Source organism: Muscardinus avellanarius, assembly GCF_963383645.1.
Source record: "Muscardinus avellanarius genome assembly, chromosome: 14".
In the NCBI taxonomy this organism is placed as follows: Eukaryota; Metazoa; Chordata; class Mammalia; order Rodentia; family Gliridae; genus Muscardinus; species Muscardinus avellanarius.
This window is the reverse complement of record NC_137800.1, coordinates 92,072,622-92,092,379: the sequence shown is the minus strand read 5'-3', so window position 1 is coordinate 92,092,379 and position 19,758 is coordinate 92,072,622. Positions and strand designations below refer to the sequence as shown.

The following is a 19,758-nucleotide window of genomic DNA, read 5'->3' as shown; positions in this document are numbered from 1 at the left end:
CCTCAGAGCTGGCACCTGCCCGCCCACCCCCCAGCGCAGGGAGGGCAATAAAGAGCACGTTCTGCCTGGAGCGAGCAGCATGTCTCACCTGCTGGGGCTGCGGTGCGGGTGTCAGGGAAGAGGTGTCCAAAGTCTGCGGCGTGGGGCTGGGGGAGGCGGGCGGCTGGGAGGCGGGAGGCAGGCGCGCACCTTGTGCCCCCAGCCAGAATCTCAGCAGAAACGCAGCCTGTGTGCGGCAGAGGGTGTCTCAGGGACGTGAAGTGGCCGTGAGGCCGTCCCGGGGGAGTGTGGAGTTAATCCATCTTGAGAGGCAGGCAGGAGAGGCCTCAAGCAAGTGGGCAGCAGGGGCCACGGCCGTGCTGGGCTGACTTACGATGACAGTGGCTGGCCAGTAAATCAGGCAGGCTTGCAGCGGGGAGCCACCAACAGGAGCCCTGCCCCACGCCCATGAAGGCAACGGGCCCTCAGAGCCAGGCTGTGATCCTGCAGGTGAGGGACCCAGCAGTGTGGCCGAAGCGCAGCCTGCACATCCCCCACCACAGCCCTGGGACAACCGCCTCCCTCCTCCCTGCCGCCAGTGCCATCAGAGTGAGCTGGGGCTTCTGGAAGACAGCAGAGGCGTCCTCCGTCCTGGGGCCCCCAGCTCCCTCAGAGCCCGAGAGGGGCCGGGACAGGTTCCTATGAATCCAACCTGCTCCTCTCCCCTGGAGTACAGCTTCCTCTTCCACCTTTGGCCCAAACTGTTTTACCCAGAGCCCAGCAGAGCCACACAGGCATTAAAAATACGTTTATCTTTAATGATCCAAGATTCTGTAAGACACTGATCTGCTCAGGCCTGGGGGAGGCAGCATCTCATCTCAGATGCTGCACCAGCCTGAGGCGGGGGCTGGAGATACCGGAGGACCCCCACAGTGAGTCCTCCAGCCCTGTCTCCATGGAAACCAGTCTAGCACTGGGACAGGGGATCCCACACGCACATCTCTGAGGTTTTTTTTCCTGTTAAAAACCATCACAGGAGCCCTCCCCCACCCAAAGGTGCTGCCCAGCACCCCCGCGCGGCTGAGGAAATGGAGTGACCACAAACAGGCCAAGCCTCCTGTGGGGAGGAACAAAGGGGAAGGGCGGCAAGGTGCTGCCTCTAGGCCGCGGGCCAGGGCAGAGGTGCCGCCACTCAGTCGGGGGTCCTGCGTGGGGGCCACGGAGGCCCAGACACCGCAGTAGGGCGTGCCCGTACTACTGCGGACGCTGGCGATGCCGTCATCACTCCTCCTGCAGGCCTGCCAGAGGCCCAGGCAGGGGCAATGCCATGATGGGGCGGGGGCTCTAACTTGGCATGGACACAGCGAGTCCGAAGACACAACCTTGATTTGTACGGAAGCTGCTCCTGGCCAGCTGGCAGCGCATGAACTCAGAAAAGTGAGTCTATACGCCCGGGAGAACCAGGACAGCCGGACGCCCTCCAGCCACCTGGGGAGCCATGGGGCGGGCCGAGCAGGCAGGGAGGACAGAAGGTGGTGTCCCCACCTAAGGCCAGGCCTTGTGCTTGGGCTCTGCAGGGCGCAGGGAGCCAGCGCTATGGCCCAGGCGCAGAGCGCGCTGTGGGAGCGGCGGCACTTGGCAGAGGAGGGCCCGGCCCTCAGGAGCTGTGCATCTGGATGAAGGACAGGACCTCCTCTTTGGACAGCTTTTCGGGGTCCTGGGGCCTCTGCGAGTCGTGCACACGGATGCCGTCCCCCCACTCCCAGAAGAGCCGGCTGTAGTAGCAGATGCTGGAAAGGGCACAGAGGGCAAGGGTGAGAGGGCCCCACAGGTGGCCCGGGCCAAGCACCCGGGCAGCCCTGCGCACAGCCCCGGGCGTGGGCGTTCTTAGTGGGCCGGGACCGTCAGCGACTCCAGTCGAGGGTGCTCTCTGTCCACCCACCCACCCCGCGCCTCCCAGACCAACTGCTTGCACAGGGCTGCTGCCGACTGCACCAGCCACCCCAGCGGCCGGTGCTCTAGCTCCACCGACCGCCTGCGCCACTCCCAGGGAAGTGCTGGCCAGGAGACGCGGCTAGCTTGAGGCGGCCTCAAGACCTGGGACACAGCCAGCGTGGTGCACCCCTGGGAGGCTGAGACAGGAGGATCACAGGTTCACGGCCAGCCTTGGCAAGTAGTGAGACTTGTCAACCTAACCAGACCTTGTTTCAAAATAAAAATAAAAAATAGGGCTGGGGGTGTAGCTCACAGACTGCCCGGGCTCAATCCTCACTGCCACAAAAAGACAACATAGGACCCAAAGTCGGCAGACAGACACTGGGCCCCACAGAGGCAAGGCTGTGCGGCCTCCACACGTCTCCCAGCAGGCTGGTGTCCGAATGTCACGCAGGCGTGGCCACCCTGTGGCTGGTGCGGTCAGGCTGGCCCTTCACACCCAGGACCCCATGGTCGCACCAGGCCCAGGCCACCTCCGCTTGGGGCGCACTGCCAGACTCAGCCACACCTCCGTGGGAAGGAAGTATTCCCAGCAGACAGACCCGTGCAGGCCCCAGGCTGCCCAGAAAGCAACTCACTGAAATGGGGCGATGGCATCTGCAGGGAGGTCGAAGGTGGAGTCCTTGGTTTTCTTGTTGTAGAAGAACTTCCTCTTGTAGCTTTTACTGAACCCCATAGTCCATGGCTCTGGCAGGAAGAGAAGGTGCTCAGGAAGGACGGGTACGTGGGTGGTGGCCTCTCCCACCCTGTGCCGCCTCCCAGTGGGCCACTGAGCACAGGAGAGGTGGGGCCAGCACCAGGGAGAAGGGCGGCCGGCTGCTGCCGGCCCTGGCGGGGTGGGAGGGGCCCCGGGACCCACCGCTGGCACTTACCGTTCACCGTCCTGACGATGTACAGGCCTGTGGGCACAAAGTGCCGGTCGTCCCTCCCGGTGTAGCTGAGCTTGGGCGTGCCGCTGGAGCCCTTGATGATCTTCATCTCCAGCCTGAGCCCCAGGTGGGCAGCACGCAGACGTGCGGGAAGAGGAAACACCGGGCCTGAGTCTCCAGCTAGTGCCAGTCTAAAGGCAGTGTCTTTGCCACAAGGCACAGGGTGGAGACTCGGCGGCTGGCTGGGTAAGCGGGAGCGACAGAGGCCTGCCGTGCGCGGCTTCGTGGGCGTCTCGGGGTGATGCAAGGGTGATCTGAAGCCTGCCGCCCTGGGGCCCAGCGTCTGTGCCCCCCGAGCAGGATTTATGGCGTTCCAGGCCGCCCGCGCTCCACCCTTCGCACGCAGTCCAGCATCGGTGAGCCAGTACTTCTGCCTGACACCCAGCGCCACGCACACCACATGCTGAGTCAGCTCCCGTGGGGCAAGGCGAGCTGCCCATCCTCACGGCGGCGAGGAGCGGGAGCTCAACTCCAGCCCCGCTGCTGCGGCAGAGTCACTCACCTGACGAAAATCTTCTCCATCTCCTCCAGCCGGTACACCTCCTTCACCCTGCGGGGAGAGCTCCCTGGGACCAGCTGGCAGGGGCCCCTGCCTGGCCTCCGCCTCGGGCCTCCCTGCAGCCACCAGCCAGAGGTGCCCGCTCAGGCACCCGGGCCGTCCCCGCCAGCGCTCCATCCACCTCACCACACCAGCGGCCGGGCATCTAGGGGCCTGGCCTGGTCTATGCAGGTGGACCTCAGGCCTCACCAGTCATTCCAGACAGTACTGACGCCCCAGGTGGGGACCCGAACCAGCATGGGGGCTTCTCCAGAGGCCCAGCCCCTCCACCTCAGGAGGGGTGCCCAAGACACAGTGACCAGACCCCGGGTCCCTGGAAACCGCCTTCAGACAGAACCTGCTCTGCCCTTCACACGGCGGCTGCTCGGGGGACGCTCAGCGCTGGACTGAACTCCAACTCAGTGGGCACACATTAGGTAAGAACTAAAGTTCTTCTGACAAAGGATGGACACCTCGTCTCCAGGGCCTGGAGCCCTGTGGAGCGCCCGGGGCGGGCCCCTTGAGCTGGGGATGCCCGCGGCCTCTTCCCCAGGGCTGGGCCTTGGCTGCCTCACATGACAGCAAACCCTGGCCGGCTCCATGGGCCGCCTTCTCTCTCCAAGCAGAAAAGCGCCCTGGCCCTGGCACTATTTCCCACCCTTACCAGTGAATGACGCCAGCACACCAGTGACACAGGGCACAGGTGCCGATCAGGTGTCCACACTCGAAGCCCTGCCCTCCTGAGGACGCCCCAGCCCGACCAATCAGGGGGCCCTTGCCCTCCAGGGAGGACGCCTGAGCTGGACTAATCAGGGGGCCCTTGCCGTCCAGGGAGGACGCCTGAGCCCGACCAGCCAGGGGGCATGCCTCCTGCAAGCACCAAGGCCGGCCTCGTCAGGGACACGGAGAGCTGAGCAAAGGCATGGGCATGCTCACCTGATGGGGTTCATGTCTGGACGACTGGGCTTGGACACTGCTTTCACGAATTTCTCAGCGAGCTGAATCCTACAAGCGGAACGGCATGTGAGCAGAGGCGAGGCAGGCTGCAGCGGCGCCCTGACTCCCACTCCCATCCTGCTGCCAGGGCGGGCTGGCTCTCCTCCGGCCCCTCCGGCTGCCCTCCTTCACCTCCACCAGGACAAGTGCCACTGCACCGTGTGCTGAGGACACCAACTTAGGCAGCGCACAAGCGCAGGCTCCAGAGGCCCCCGCCTCTCCCCAGGTGCGCTCTGCTCAACCTCTGCCCCTGGCCCACAGCTGCCCGGGCCAGCGAGGCCGGCCTCCCGAGGGCGGGGTCTGACCGCTGGTTGAAGTGCTGCTTGCGGACGTCGCTGCCATTCAGCACCAGCACGTCGAGGATGTGGATGGCGCTGATCTTCCGCTGGGCCTTGCCCTGGAAGGACAGCACGCTGCCGCTCAGGCCTGGCCTGGCCTCCCGCCAGCTCGCAGGCACAGGGCGGCCCCGGGGCCCTCTGCCCAGCGTCCCCGCTGGCGGCTGAATGCCACCCCGCAGTGCAGTTCTCAGGGCTCCCGGGAGGCACGGTCAGTGAAATGAGCGTCCCCGGCCCGGGCAGCGCCTCCCCCAGACCACCGCGGGCAGGCTGAGCGCGGCCTAGTCGCGGGGCCACATGCTGACCTCCCCTCTGAGCTCGTGCACGATCTCCACACACAGCAGCGTGTCCCGGGGCAGCTCCGTCCTCAGGTCCAGCTTGACCCAGCGGTCCGACTGGCGGCCCTCCCACGTGTAGATCTGGGACTTCTGCAGGCGGGGTGGGGGAATGAGGCGCGGCTCTCAAAGGGGCTGCTGGGCGCAGCCACCAGCAGAGGAAATGTCGGGGAAGTGTAGTCTGCGGCACTTGGCTCCCCGGCTCCATGGAAAGCAGCCGAGGCCGAGGTCCAAAGCGGCAGGCCCGAGGCACCTTGCTTTTCTTTTTTTTTTTTCTCCATTTTTTTTTTTTTTTTTTGGTGTGGTACAGGGGATTGAACCCAGGGGCGTTCTGCCTCCAAGCAACACCCCCTAGATCTTTTTTTTGTTTTGAAAGAGGGTATCCCTGGGTTCCTAGAGTCTCACTGCTGCTGAGGCTGGCTGCAAACCTATGATCCTCCAGTCTCGGCCTCCCGAGTGCTGGGATGACAGGTGTGACTGGTGGCCCTCAAGGAGAGCCCCACTCAATGCATGCTGAAGTGGGAGATTAGTGAAAGAAGGGAGGGAAAGAAGAGGAGGAAGACAAGACGTGAGGGTCTGAACGTGGACGGGACTGACAGCCGCGTGGTGGGCAGAGCTGATGGAGAGGCGGCCGTCACCAAGGCTGTCCCAGCTCAGTGAGCCCGCAGGCCCGGGAGGGAGCAGGACCGACTCGCACGGTGGCGGCGGTGTGGCCGACCTTGCGCAAGCCCGATGACCTGTGGCCAAGAAGAGCAGGGCCCAACCCAACACAGAAAACTCAAGACTGAACCGCACGCGGACGCGGAAGGAAGTCCAATCAAACACGTGGGCAGGCCGGAGCCCCAAGAGCATGCTCCTTGCAAGGGGCAATGTGGTGGCGGCTGCCCATGCCGCTGCAGACTCACCCCCAGGCCAAGGAGGAACTTCTGCTGGCTGCCAGACACCATGCAGCGGTAGTCGAGCACGGAGCGGACCTTGGCCAGGTTGCTGGAGGTGAGCAGCGTGGGCTTGCAGCTGAAGATGTCCATATCAGTGCCCTGCAGCGCACAGCCGAGAAAGCACCGCTGGCGGGCGCGAGAAGCCACGCCCCAGACTGGCCGCTGCCCTCTGCCTAGAGTGTTCCCTCAGGCCCCCTACAAGAGGCTAGGAGAGGAGCCCGCCAGCTCCAAGGAAGCCGTGCCTCCATGCGGGGCAAGGGCTCCAGTGCGCACCCCTCGACCCCGCTCAGAAAAATACACTCTCCTGCCGGGACCGCCTGAAGAAGCTCATTCTGCAGCCCTGACCCCCAACTCGGGCAGCTCTGAGTGAGACCCGGGCGAGCAAAGCCGGAGGCCAGTGGTGGCGATGAGCCTAGGAGGACCAGGACAGCCTGGGGAGGCCTGCTCGCTCCCACCCGCCGCCGCACCTCCTCCCTGGGACCCCTTCTCCCTTCTGGATGTCGCATGGGTCACTTCCACCACACAAACCAGCTTTACCTGGATTAGCTCGAAGAACTTGGACTTCGGGTCCGAGGAGGATGGAGCGACTCGAGCCTGGTCAGGGATCTGAAGGGAGCAGCCGGTCAGCCGTGAGTGCACACAGGCGTGGAGGGGAGGGGAGCGGAGAGGCTGGTGTGGCTGGGCCCCCTCCCCACAGGCCGGGCTGGCTCACCCCCCACAGTCGGAGGCACTCCTTCCGGATCTCAGCCTGCCGCGGCTCGCTCAGAGTCCTGGGGACACAAAGCCGCGGTCTCAGCTCACCCATGCCGCCACGCCTCCTGGCCAGCCACGCACCAGGGTGCCCGCCCGCCCAAGGCTGGCCCTGAAGCTCCGCGCTCTGCCCCGCAACAAGGGTGGGGCCGTGCTGTGTCTGCAGCCTCGAGGCTCCTCCACACCACCCACACCCCATGGCTAGTCGCCAAGGACAAGTCGCCCAGCGCACCCCTCAGGAGCATGGCAGGCCACGAGACGAGACGGGAGTGCTTTTAAGCGACCCCTGAGTGGAAGCGGTAGCTCTGATTCTGGGGTTCTGAGAAGGGGCCACTCACGTGTCTTGAACGAAGGCGTGGATTTTGGCCAGAGCTTTGATCTGCAGACTACAGTGACTAGGAGAAAAAACTGACTTCAGGTTCACCTATGGACGAGGGGCCACTGAGCAGCGGCCCTCGCCCAGGCCGGGGCCAGGGGGCAGGCAGAGCCACGCCACCCTCAGAGCCCGGGCCAGGCCCACCAACAGCCAGCCTGGTGATCTGGTTCCAGTGCAAGGCGACACTGAGGCTCAGACCACTGACAGCCATCCGCACGGAGGCGCCCTTCCTACTGCAGTCTCACTTCCCTTGCACACAATACCTGGCATTTAGTTTAAAAACATCCAGTAGTTGGGCTACGGGTGCACACTTACAACCCCAGTACTCAGGAGGCTGAGATGGAGGATCGCAGGGTGGAGGCCAGCCTCAGCAACTTAGTGAGATTCTCAGCAGCCTAGCAAGATGCTAGTTCAAGAGTAAAAATGGCTCAGAGACAGAATGCTTCTCAGATCAACCCCCAGTATCGTTACAAAATCAAAAGCAAAAACAAAACCAGCAGGGCGTGAGGCTGAGACCGGAGGACCGCGGTTCGCGGACAGCCTCAGCTACTTAGTGAGGCCCTCCACAACTCAGTGAGACCCTGTTTCAAAATAAAAAGAATGAAAACTAAGGCAGGAGGTGCAGCTCGGAGGCCGAGTGCCCCGGGTCCCATCCCCAGACTCCCCAATCATGCTGGTACGTGATGCAACAGGAGAATGCGGCCCGCTGACAAGCCCGCCCGAAGCAGCGAGCGGAGGGCGCGAGCGGGTCCCGACACGCCCTGCAAGGACACAGGGCGCTCCCTACACGCACAGCGGTGACGGAGGAGATCAGCAAGACACCAACTGTATCTTAAAAGGCAAACAGAGCCGGCGTGGTGCGCGCTCAGAATCCCAGCATTCGGGAGGCTGAGACCTGAGGATCGAGGTTCAGCCAGCCTCATCTACTTATCAGCCCCTCACATCTCAGTGAGACCCTGTTTCAAAAATAAAAAGACTAAAAAGTAGGGCTGGGGGTGTAGCTCACAGGTAGAATGCCCCTGAGTTCCACCCCAGTATAGCAAAAAAAAGGCAAATAGATATTAAATGAAAACCGTATTCAGATGAACATGACTTTGAGAGGCTCACACAGCAGAGTGAACTTGAGGACAGAGAGATCGACAGACACCCAGAGCCACCTGAGTCCGCGGGACAACACAAACGGCCTAAATCACCCTTTTTTTTGCGGGTCTGGTGATGTACCCAGGGACATTCTACCTCCGAGCTGTACCCCCAGCCCTGTTTTTATTCTTTATTTTGAAACAGAATCTCACTGAGTTGCAGAGGGCCTCACTAAGTAGCTGAGGCTGCCCGTGAACCGCGATCCTCCGGTCTCAGCCTCCTTGAATGCTGGGATTCTGAGCATGCCCACCACCCCCAATTTAAAGATACTTTAGAATGACAAAAGCAGTTAATCAAGACAACACAATCCTCCGTGTGCACGCGCCTAATAACAAACATCCCCAAGACATGAAGATGGAAACACTGAGCAAACTGCAGGCAGCGATGGCAGGCAGCACGCCGCCCAGGCGGGGCGCCTCCCAGCGCGGACACAGCCAGCCAGCACGTGACCCAGGCTTAGGACCCCGGAGAGGCATCAAGTTAACACGTGCAGGCCACCGCACTGAGCAGCAGCAGGTCAGGCCTGCATCACCTACGTAGACTATGGCATGAACCATAAATAACCCCATGACTCCCAACGGCTCAAAACTATACAGAGAACGCTCTCTGAGCATGGTGTAACCAGGCAGAGATGCTGAAGGCTCAGGCTGCCTGGGTGCTCGATACCACACCGACATGATCCGCGAGCTGGAAGACAACTCACAAGGAAAAGTTCAAAAGCACTTGAGAGCCCTATGCTGATGTTTTACATATGCACGTTGTTTGTGTGTATATATACGTGTGTATATTTGAACTTTAGGTCTCGCTAATAAATGAAATAAAAGGTTTAAAATCAAAGAAGGTAAAGCCGGGCGTGGTGGGCACGCTTGTCATCCCAGCATTTGGGAGGCTGAGACGGGAGGATCGCACTTCGCAGGCAGCCTCAGCTACTTAGTGCGGCCCTCTGCAACTCTGTGAGACCCTATTTCAAAATAAAGAATAAAAAATAGGGCAGGGGGTGTAGCTCAGAGGTCGAATTCCCCTGGGTTCCATCTCCAAACCCGCAAAAAAAAAAAAAAAAAAATCAAAGAAGGTAGAAAAATATTAAACTAAACCCAAGTGAGTAGGAAAAATGAAATAATAGAATAGAAATCTATAAAAAAAAAAAACCCAGCCAGGTGAAAGGTGGTTCTTGAAAAGATTAATAACATTGATAAAATTTTCTAGCAAAATTGGTCAAGAGTAAAAGAAAGATAACATTAATACCAACAAAAACAATGACACTAGGAATATTAGTAGGCATTCTACAGACACCGAGGATAAGGTAACACCGTGGATAACTTATGCCAACAAATTCAATGCCTTGGGTAAGACGGGCAATAAATCCAAAAATACAGATCCACTGAAAACACAGCATACAACTTGAAAATTCCTGTATCTATAAGAAACTCAACCACTAAACTCCCCGTAAAGCAAACCCTACACTCGAAGGGCTCCCCCGGCATATCCGTGTGTGTGTGGTACTACGGATGGAACCCAGGGACATTCCACCTCCAAACCCGCCCTCTGCATTTTTTCATTTTGAAGCCGTCACGCTAAGTTTCAGAGGGCCTCACTAGGTCTCTGAGGCTGGCTTCAAACCTGTGACCCTTCCATCTTAGCCTCCCAAGTCCTGGGATGACAAGCGTGCACCATCACACCCAGTTCTCCATTAGTAAATTTTATCCAAGGTTTCACTTTTGTTGTTGTTTTTTTGTTTGGTTTTGTTTTTTTGTGATACTGGGGGTGGAACCCAGGGGCTTTTCTACCTCTGGGCTCTCCTCCCAGCCCTATTTTATATTTTATTTGGAAACAGGGTCTCACTAAGTTGCTGAGAGCCTCACTAAGTTGCTGAGGCTGGCTTCGAACCTGTGCGATCCTCCTGTCTCAGCCTCCCAAGCGCTGGGATTTATATACGTGTGCGCCACCACGCTCGGCTATCAAAAGGTTTTAAAGAATAAAAAATGACCAGCAGGGCGTGGTGAGCACGCTTGTAATCCTAGCACTCGAAATCCTAGCACTCGGGAGGCTGAGACAGGAGGGTCACAGTTCATGGCCAGCCTCAGATACTTAGTGAGGCCCTTTGCAACTCAGTGAGACCCTGTTTCAAAATAAAGAATACAAAATAGGGCAGGGGGTATAGCTTGGAGGTTGAATGCCCCTGGGTTCCATCCCCAGTAACACCAAAAAAAAAAAAAAAAAAAAGACCAATCTTACTAAATAATTTTCTTTTTCCTTTTGTGGTACTAGGGATTGAACCCAGGGGCATTCTACCTCCGAGCTACCCCTCTCCCCTGCACTCCTATTTTAGTTTTATTTTGAAACAAAGTCTTGCTAGGTTGATGAGAGTCTCACTACTTGCCAAGGCTGTCCCTGAACTTGCAAACCTCTTGTTTTAGCCTACCAAGTACTGGGATTACAGGCATACACCGCCACGCCTGGCTTAATTTAATTAATTCAGAAAATACAAAAAAAGGAAATACTTCCAAAGTCGTGCTATGAGACTAGTACAAACCTGAAACTAAAACCAGGCAAAAGATTCAAAAGAATACAGAACTAGGGATAAATTTCTCCCATGAATAGATAAAAATTCCTAATAAATCGGGTATGGTAGGACAGTAGGACATACTTCCAAACCCAGTGCTTGGGAGGCTGAGACAGGAGGGATGATAGGTTTGAGGACAGCCTTGGCAGTGCAGCAGGACTCTCCACAACTTAGCGAGACCTTGTTTCAAAACAAAAAGATTTTTTATTTTTTATTTATTTATTTTTGTGATACTGGGAGTGGAACCCAGGGGCTTTTCTACCTCCGGGCTACACTTCCAGCCCTATTTTATACTTTATTTGGAAACAGGGTCTCACTAAGTTGCTGAGAGCCTCACTCAGTAGCTGAGGCTGGCTTTGAACCTGTGCGATCCTCCTGTCTCAGCTTCCCAAGCGCAGGGATTACAAGCGTGCGCCACCACGCCTGGCTTAAAACAAAAAAATTTTTTTAAAGGGCTGGGGGTATAACTCAGAGGTAGAATGCCCATAGGTTGAATCCCTAGTACCCCAACAACACACAATGTTTAAAAAAATGTTAATACATCAAACAGCAATATATAATGATAATACATCATGATGAACTGGAGTTTGTTAAAAATGCAAGATTTGTTTACTATCTGAAAGTAATTCAGTGTAATTCAACATATTACTAAAACAAAGCAGAAATAGCACATAATTTCTACAGATACAGAAAAAGTTCTTAACAAAATTAAACACTTATCCATGGTGAAAAACTCTTGGCAAACTAGGAATAGGAGCAAACTCTGTCACCCTGATAATGGAGATCTATAAACAAGCAAACAGCTAGCATCATACTTAATGGCTAAACACCTTCCAGAACAAAGCAAAGAGATCTGCTCTCATTTCCACTTTAGTTGTATTAGAGGCACTAGTCAGTGCACTAAAGCAAGAAATCAAAGCAGCAAGCATACTAACTAGAAAGAGCGGAACTCTGGAGACACGGTTTTGTATGTAAAAAGGTCTCACGGAAGCCGGGCGTGGTGCACACGTTTGTAATCCCAGCATTTGGGAGGTTAAGAAAAAAATTAAAAGCTGGGCGTGGTAGCACACGCTTGTATCCCAGCATTCAGGAGGCTGAGACAGGAGGATCGCGGTTTGAGGACAGCCGCAGCTACTTAGTGAGGGCCTCCGCAACTCATTGAGACCCTGTTTCAAAATAAAGAATTAAAAATAGGGCTGGGGGTGTAGCTCGGAGGTAGAATGCCCCTGGGTTCCATTCCCAGAATCACACACACACACACACACACACACACACACACACACACCAAAAAAAAAAACCTTAGGGAACCTGCTGATATATACTAGCACCAGTAAGTAAATTACACATTATCACAGGATACAGCAACCGTACCAATTGTATCTTCAAATACTAGCAACCAGCAATTGGAAAATAAAAACTTTAAAGTACCACTTAACATCCAAGCCCATAAAATCCTTAGGAACAAATTTAACAAAAGACTTCTACACAGAAAACTATAACACACTGCTGAGACAGTAGCAGTCTAAATAGATAAGTATTTCTTATTTAATGACAAGAAGATTCAATATTGCTGAGATGTCAGGTTGATCTGTAAATCATATCATCTCCATCGAAACTCCAGAAAGCTGTTTGGATAAATTGATAAGCTGATTCTAGAACTTATATACAAACGCAAAAAACCTAAACTAGCCAAATCCATCTTGGAAGAGAAGACAGCTGAACAACATAACGCGACCTTTCCGCAAGCCCTCCCTGTCAAGCTGCAGGCCTCAGGAGCGCACAGGCCGAGCGCAGGGACAGGCGGGCGGGTCCAGAGTCACGAGCCACAGCAACCTCCAGAGCGCCAAGAAACCAAAGGGAAAGGAGGGTCTCCATAGGGGCACTGGAAACCTGGCTATCTAGAAGAAGAAAGGTAGGTTCTTATCCCACGCACACAATAGACGCAAACTAACTTCAGATATACCATGGACCTAAACATAAAAGCTAACAGGGTAAAACTTCTGGGTGAGAACAGGGTAGTGTGAGTGAGTGTGTGTGTGTGTAACTGTGTGTATGTGTGTGTGTGTGTGTGTGTGTGTGTGTGTGTGTGTGTATACTTTATTTTCCCTTGCAGTACTGGGGATGGAACCCAGGGGCATTCTTTCTCTGAGCTACACCCTTAGCCCTATTTTTTATTCTTTATTTTGAAACAAGGTCTCACCGAGTTGCAGAGGGCCTAAGTAGCTGAGGCTGTCCGTGAACCATGATCCTCCTGTCTCAGCCTCCCGAATGCTAGGATTACAGGTGTGCGCCACCACACCTGGCTCCCAGGATATTTTTAAGACTCATACTCATGTAGGCAAAGATGTTTTATAAAGAAAACAAATCGCCAGGCATGGAGGCGCATGCTTGTAATCCCTGCACTTGGGAGGCTGAGACAGGAGGATCACACAGGTTCAAAGCCAGCCTCAGCTACTTACTGAGGCTCCCAGCAACTTAGTGAGACCCTGTTTCCAAATAAAACATAAAAAGAGCTGAGAGTGTAGCTCAGAGAAAGAATACCCTAGGCTCAATCCCCAGTACCAAAAGGAAACAAGACGAACGGCAGTCACCCTGGTGGGATGTGGGAAGGTGAGCTTATGTCCTGCTGTGGGTCACCAATGAGCACAGGCCCCATGGAGGTGTGTAAAGGCACCTCAAAAACTAGAACCAGAGCTGGGCGTGGTGGGCACACTTGTGATCCCAGCATTCTGGAGGCTGAGACAGGAGGATCGAGGCCAGCCTCAGCTACTTAACGAGGCCCTCTGCAACCTAGTTAGACCCTGTTTCAAAATAAAGAATAAAAAATAAGGCAGGGGGTGTAGCTCGGAGGTAGAATGCCCCTGGTTTCTCAATCCCCAGTACTGCAAAAAAAAAAAAAAAAAAAAAAAGTAGACAAAAGACTCAGACATTTCTTCACAGAAGACATAAAATGGTCCATGCACATGTGAAAAGGACACTCAAATCTCACTAACATAAGATAATACAAATCAAAAGCACAAGTAGACACTGCAAGAGTCAGATGGTGTGGTCCAAGGCTGTAATCCCTTTCTTGGAAGGCTGAGACAAGAGGATAGCAGGTTCAAGGCCAGCCTCATCAAGTACTGAGACTCTCATCAACGTAGCAAGGCCCTATTTCAAATTAAAAATAAAATAGGGCTAGGGGGGAAGCTTAGAGGTAGACTGCCCCTGGGTTCAATCTCCCTCCCTCTCCTCCCTCCCTCTCTCTCTCTCTCTCACACACACACACACACACACACACACACACACACACACACACACTAATAATCAGAAAAAATGGAAAATTACGAACATCGATGAGATGGAGAAATGGGAGGCCTTGCCCACTGCTGATGGGGATGCATAACAGTGCAACCAGGTAGAAGAGCAGGGCTGGATCAGAACAAACTCCACATGACCCAGCGGGCCCACCTCTCTGCATCTCAACCCCCTGGGAGCCATAACAGCCCCTCGCGCGGCGAGTTCACAGCACTTCTCAACAGCCAGAGAGTGCAACACCATGATGCCCGCAGCGCAGCACGTGAAGGGCGGACAGAGCAGACAACACGGCACAGGCGTGAGGCAAACAGCGTGGGCTGGCGGCGCACGGGTGAGCCCGGGCCGGCCTAGGCAGCTCAGTGCAGAACACAGGACGGGGCCCTGGAAGCAGCAGGGCGGCCGGGCTCACCTCTCGTTAGAGCGCAGCATGTAGTCGGTGAACTCCTGGTCGCCCCTGATCACCGTCAGAGGGACCACGAGGTTGACGTCCAGTTCCGAGCCCCGGAGCTGGTTGAGCTTCATGTTCACTGAGAAGAGGTAATCCCGCACGTCGTCCGTGCCCACCTTCAGACCCTTGCACACCACATACCTGGCGGGAGACACCCGTCACGCGAGCCAGGGCTTCCTCCCCTCCCGAGGCTGCGCGCGTCGCCGGCAGCCCGGCGCCACGGGGCCACGGAGCCAGCCCGGCGAGCCTGCCTCTCCAGCCGGGCGGGCTACATTCTCGGGGAGTGCCAGCCGGCCTCTTGCCAGCCGGTCCTGTCCTGTACCGGTTGCCCCTCGGGGCAAGGGAAAGCCCCCAGCGTGGAGAGCGGGCTCTTGGGGCCAGCCCCAGCGTCCGAGGCCGGAAAGCAGCGCTGGAGAGCAGGCTCACCGCTCCGAGTTGGCGGGCCGGCTGGTGACGGGCTTGAAGAGACACACGCGCTCAAAGCAGCAGTAGAGCAGGTAGACGAGGCCCACGCTGAAGGGCGTGAAGAGGTCGAAGGTCTTGCAGACGAAGTGGCCCCCTGCGACAGAGCACAGCGCGCGGGGCGGCCATCAGGGCTCCCCGCCTTTCCTCTGCCTCCCCACCTAATAGGAGCTTGTTTCCCTCTCTCGACTCCCCAGCCCGCCTGTGCCGCCCGGCGCAGCCTGGCGGGAGCGTCACCTGTGCGGACGACGGACAGCGCCATGAGGAACTGGCAGAGCAGCAGCTGCTTGCTCAGGATCTCCTGAAGGTTCTCCTGGCCCTCCACCGAGAAGCCCTGGAAAGAGGCGGGTCGGCAGGTCCCAGAGGTGCCCGGAACACTTCACACCCTCCAGGGGAGCCAGGGAAAAGCAAGGGAGGAGAGACGCTGGCACGGCTGGCCCCCGGCCAGCCGCGAGGGAGCAGAACGGCCCCGCGAGTCCACCAGACCTGTATTTCCCGCTTCGCAGGAGGCCGAGGCCCGAGGATCGTGAGTTTGAGGCCAGCCTGGGCAACTTAGTGAGACCCCTGCCTCAAAATGAAAGGGGGGGATGCAGCTCAGTGGAGAGTACTGCAGGCCCTGGGGGCCTGCACCGCGCTCGGATCCCGGCCTGGTGAGGGGAAGGGTCAGCAGGCGCTGGCCGTTACTGCGTCCCTGTCTCTGTCCCTCGCTGCTGAGTGAGGACTTGGTAACCGCAGCCCGGCCTGTCCTGAGGCCGTGGCTGAGCCTGGCCAGACGCTGGCTCAGAGAACGTGCCCTGCTATTCTAGAGCAGTCCCCTCCCTGTGAGGTTCCAGCTGGCGCAGGATGCCAGGCAGCACGCTTACACACAGGCAGAAGAGGCCAGGAGATGGGAGAGGAAGAGGAGGCTGCTTAGTAAGTACAGTTTTTCAGTTTTGCAAAATGAGAAAAGTTCTGCATATATGTTGTATGAATAAATACTTAACACTATTGAACCATACACTTAAAAACCGTGGCTTTAGCTAGGTGTGGTGGCGCACACTTGTAATCCCAGCGCTAGAGAGGCTGAAACAGGAGGATCACAAAGGTTCAAGGCCAGCCTCAGCTACTTAGTGAGACCCTGTTTCCAAATAAAATATAAAATAGATCTGGGAGTATAGCCCAGAGGAACACACAAAAAACCATGGCTTCTGTATGTGTGTGTGAGTGTGTGTGCGTACCCACTTTACTGGGGGTTAGTGTCAGGGTACCCTATCACTGAGCTACACCATCAGCCCTACTTGATTTTTTTTTTTTAACGGGTCTGGGGGTGGCACCCAGGGGCTTTTCTACCTCCGGGCTATACTCCCAGACCCATTTTTATTTTATTTGGAAACAGGGTCCCACTAAGTTGCTGAGAGCCTCACTAAGTAGCTGAGGCTGCCTTCGAACCTGCGCGATCCTCCTGTCTCAGCCTCCCAAGCGCAGGGATTACAAGCGTGCGCCACCACGCCCGGCTTGATTTTTTTTAATTTTGCAACAGGGTCTCATTGGCCGGGCATGTTGGCATACACCTGTAACCTGGTACTTGGGAAGCAGAGACAGGAGAGTCGCAGGTTCAAAGCCTGTCAGCAACTTTGAGATATCTGTTATCTGTTTCCAAATAAAAATAAAATAGGGCTTGAAGGAGCTCAGAGGTAGAATGCCTGCGTTCACTCCCCAACACCTCAAAAAAATAAAAAAGAAAGAAAAGAAGAAAAACGCTCTCACTAAGTTACTGTGTGCTGGCCTCCCACCTGTCCTCTTCCTGCTCCAAGTCCTGGGACCACAGACACGCGCCGCGCGCCTGGCCACCCTGGGGCGCCTCGGGCTCTCCCGTCCTCCGCTGCTGCCGCTGGCTGTATGACCTCCCGTCAGCTTCTGGCCTCCAGCCTCACCAGAGTCACCGCCACGGGTTTTTTTTTTTTTGTTTTTTTGGCGGTACGGGAGATGGAACCCAGGGCATTCTACCTCCAAGCTACACCCCCAGCCCTATAGTTTTTTTTTTTTTTTTTGAAACAAGGTCTCACTGAGTTGCAAAGGCCTCACTAAGTAGCTGAGGCTGTCTTCAAACCGCGATCCTCCTGTCTCAGCCTCCTGAACGCTGGGATGACAAGCGTGCCCACCACGCCTGGCTTAACCTCTGCAGACTGGTCATGCTCCATGCCTTCCCAGGTCATACAGCCCCCCCGAAGGTCCCCTGACAAAGTGAGCTCAGAGGTGTCACCCTGCTCCAAGCAAAGGCGTCTACAACATTAGTCCTTACACAATTATAAAGAATGCGTACGAAACGAACACAAATGACATCCCTACTCTCTGAGCGCGAGCTGCCATCATGGAGGCAGCTTAAAGACAAAGTGCGCCGAAGTGGGCCTCAGCTTCCTCACCGCAGAGGAGCCCTCGGCCACCCGGGAGCGGGGCCACCTACCCCGTCAGCCATCAGGAAGTGGACGCCCTTGCGATCCGTGTTATCCAAGACAAAGTTCCGGAAAGCGGTGATGTTCTCGGGGCGCGTGATGTCTCCGTCCCCATCGACCCCACCCTCGCCTGCAGAGCGTAAGAGTCCAGTGAGTGGCCTGCCCTGGGCCCGGGAGCCAGCGGACTTCTCTAGAGCAGCGAACACAGGTGCCGGCGACACCGCAGAGACGGCCATGAGAGGCAACAGCGCCCAAACGGCGCCAACCAGAGTCCGTGATGAAACAACAGGCATCCTTCCCCACGCCAGCGTCAACTCTTTTGTTTGTTTGTTTTAATGGTTCTAGGGATAGAACCCAGGGCCATTCTACCTCTGAGCTACACCCCAGCCCTATCTTACTAAAGTGCTGAGGCTGGCTGTGAACCTGCGATCCTCCTGTCTCCACCAGAGGAGCACTGGTGAGGCGGAGTTAGCGCGGCCAGGGAGGGCCTGAGGGCCTGGGGAGGGAGCCCCACCCACCCTGCCGCCGTCCCTACCATAGTAGGGCTCAAAGAGCTCGCTGGGGGCCGAGTAGAAGTCCTCCAGCTTGAAGTCGTGGGGGCCCCTCAGCGTCATGCCGAAGCCCTTGGCGTGCCACTTCTTCCTCCATAGCACGTACTCGGAGAAGCCGCCCGGGCCCGCGCACACGTCGGCGAAGTAGAGCAGCTCGGCGTCCCGGTCCTTCACCAGGGGCTTCTGCGGCGCGGGAGGGGCGGGAAGAGGCCAGCTGAGCCAGCCTGTGCCGGCCACAGCTCCTCCCAGGACTCGCCTCTCTGTGGTGTCTGCGCGGAACCCAAGCTAAGTCCTGAGGAGAGTGTCACGGGAAAGAGCGCCGCGCGGAGCGTCCACCACTACGGGCCCAGGGAACCCCAGCGTCCCGCTGCGGCCGCGCCACCCTCCCGGCCACAGGCCCCGCCAACCCGCCCTCCCTTTCTCTCCCACACTGACTTGGCAGTAACTTTACGTTTACGGGAAAGCTGTCAAGAAGGCGCAGAGCCCCGCACCTCCACCCGCTGCCTACCTGGCGCCCCCCACGTGGCCGCCGTGACCTGCTGCAGCAGCCCAGCACTGGCGCCTCACGACCCGCGGTCCACTCCGGACTCCGGGCTTCCCTGGCACTGTGTGCCCAGGCCTGACACAGGACACCAGGTCGGTGCCAGTGGAGTCACTAGGGCAGCACACCACCGCCGCAGCCTGACTGCGCCGGCTGAGCACCAACTCTCATCTGATCTCAGCAACACTGACACCAGCCTTGCCTGGATCTACACTGCGTCTATGCTTCCCTCTCGCCCTGCCTGCGTCCTGCAGGGACCAGGAGGGCTGAGCACCCTACAGGAGTCCCGCAGCTGGTAGGGGCCAGAGAGCCAGCCTCAGGGAATAGACCCTGTGTCCCCACGCAGTCCCTGCTGGGCGAAGAGGACCTTGACTCTGACAGAAGCTGTTTGTTGGCTTTATCCAAACAGTGAAAAAGTGACTTGTGCTAAAATCAGCCTCAGCACAGGCATGCAGGCCCTCCGCTCCCCGTCCTCAGCGCCCCAGGACTCTCGCTTCCTGAGCCGCTGTTCACACATCTGCACACACAAGAGGCCTGAGAACACTTCCCAAGAAAATGCTGTGGCACCTTCCAGTCACAGGGGCGAAAAGCAGCGGCACAAGCTTCCGGCCTGTGCAGACACACAGACAGACAGACAGCAGGGCCCCTTCCCAGCTGCCTGGAGCACGTCCCCGTCTCCTGAGGTGACCAAACACACCTCGTCCCGCCTGCACAGCCAGCCGGAGCTGCTCACAGCAAGGACAGTGGCGGGCTCAGCTCGGCCACCTGGCCACGGGGCCCAGGCTTGCTCTGCCATGAGCACGGCTACTGCCGGTGTCTGAAGGTTGTGGCAAGATGAAATAAAACACGGCCAGGTGCTCCACAGACCTAACACACTGCTCTGCAAGTCCAGGGTGCGCTGGCGCTGCTCCGGCTCGCCTCTCCCCTCCTGATACAGGGCTGAGGCAAAGCACGTTTAGCTGTCTTCTATGACACTCCACAGACAACGCCTGCCTACTCGGCAGCGCGCGGCATGGCGCCCCACCTGGCGCCACGGCTGGTATCCTGCTTCCGCCCCGCTTCTCCCGATCCTTGTGCACCACTCCCCCTCCCCAGGCCCTTTGCCCCTTACCCTAACCTGTAGCACCAGTGACCTACTGAAAAGCCTCAAGGC

General features: G+C 57.1%; 1 protein-coding gene across 1 annotated transcript in view; it reads right to left on the bottom strand.

Moving 5' to 3' along the window:
- Positions 1-1,636: 1,636 nt before the first annotated feature.
- Positions 1,637-19,758, bottom strand: part of CMTR1 (cap methyltransferase 1) — a gene marked incomplete at both ends in the record, with an annotated part of 34,462 nt that continues 16,340 nt past the window's right edge. Inside the window, 16 exons of the mRNA XM_080710431.1 lie at positions 1,637-1,769; positions 2,553-2,661; positions 2,847-2,959; positions 3,406-3,453; positions 4,378-4,446; positions 4,743-4,834; positions 5,078-5,200; positions 6,013-6,144; positions 6,583-6,651; positions 6,758-6,815; positions 7,134-7,190; positions 14,581-14,760; positions 15,046-15,178; positions 15,319-15,415; positions 17,525-17,643; positions 18,049-18,247. Of these exons, the coding sequence (XP_080566557.1) occupies positions 1,637-1,769; positions 2,553-2,661; positions 2,847-2,959; positions 3,406-3,453; positions 4,378-4,446; positions 4,743-4,834; positions 5,078-5,200; positions 6,013-6,144; positions 6,583-6,651; positions 6,758-6,815; positions 7,134-7,190; positions 14,581-14,760; positions 15,046-15,178; positions 15,319-15,415; positions 17,525-17,643; positions 18,049-18,247 (1,731 nt within the window). The remainder of the gene's footprint in view (positions 1,770-2,552; positions 2,662-2,846; positions 2,960-3,405; positions 3,454-4,377; positions 4,447-4,742; positions 4,835-5,077; positions 5,201-6,012; positions 6,145-6,582; positions 6,652-6,757; positions 6,816-7,133; positions 7,191-14,580; positions 14,761-15,045; positions 15,179-15,318; positions 15,416-17,524; positions 17,644-18,048; positions 18,248-19,758) is intronic.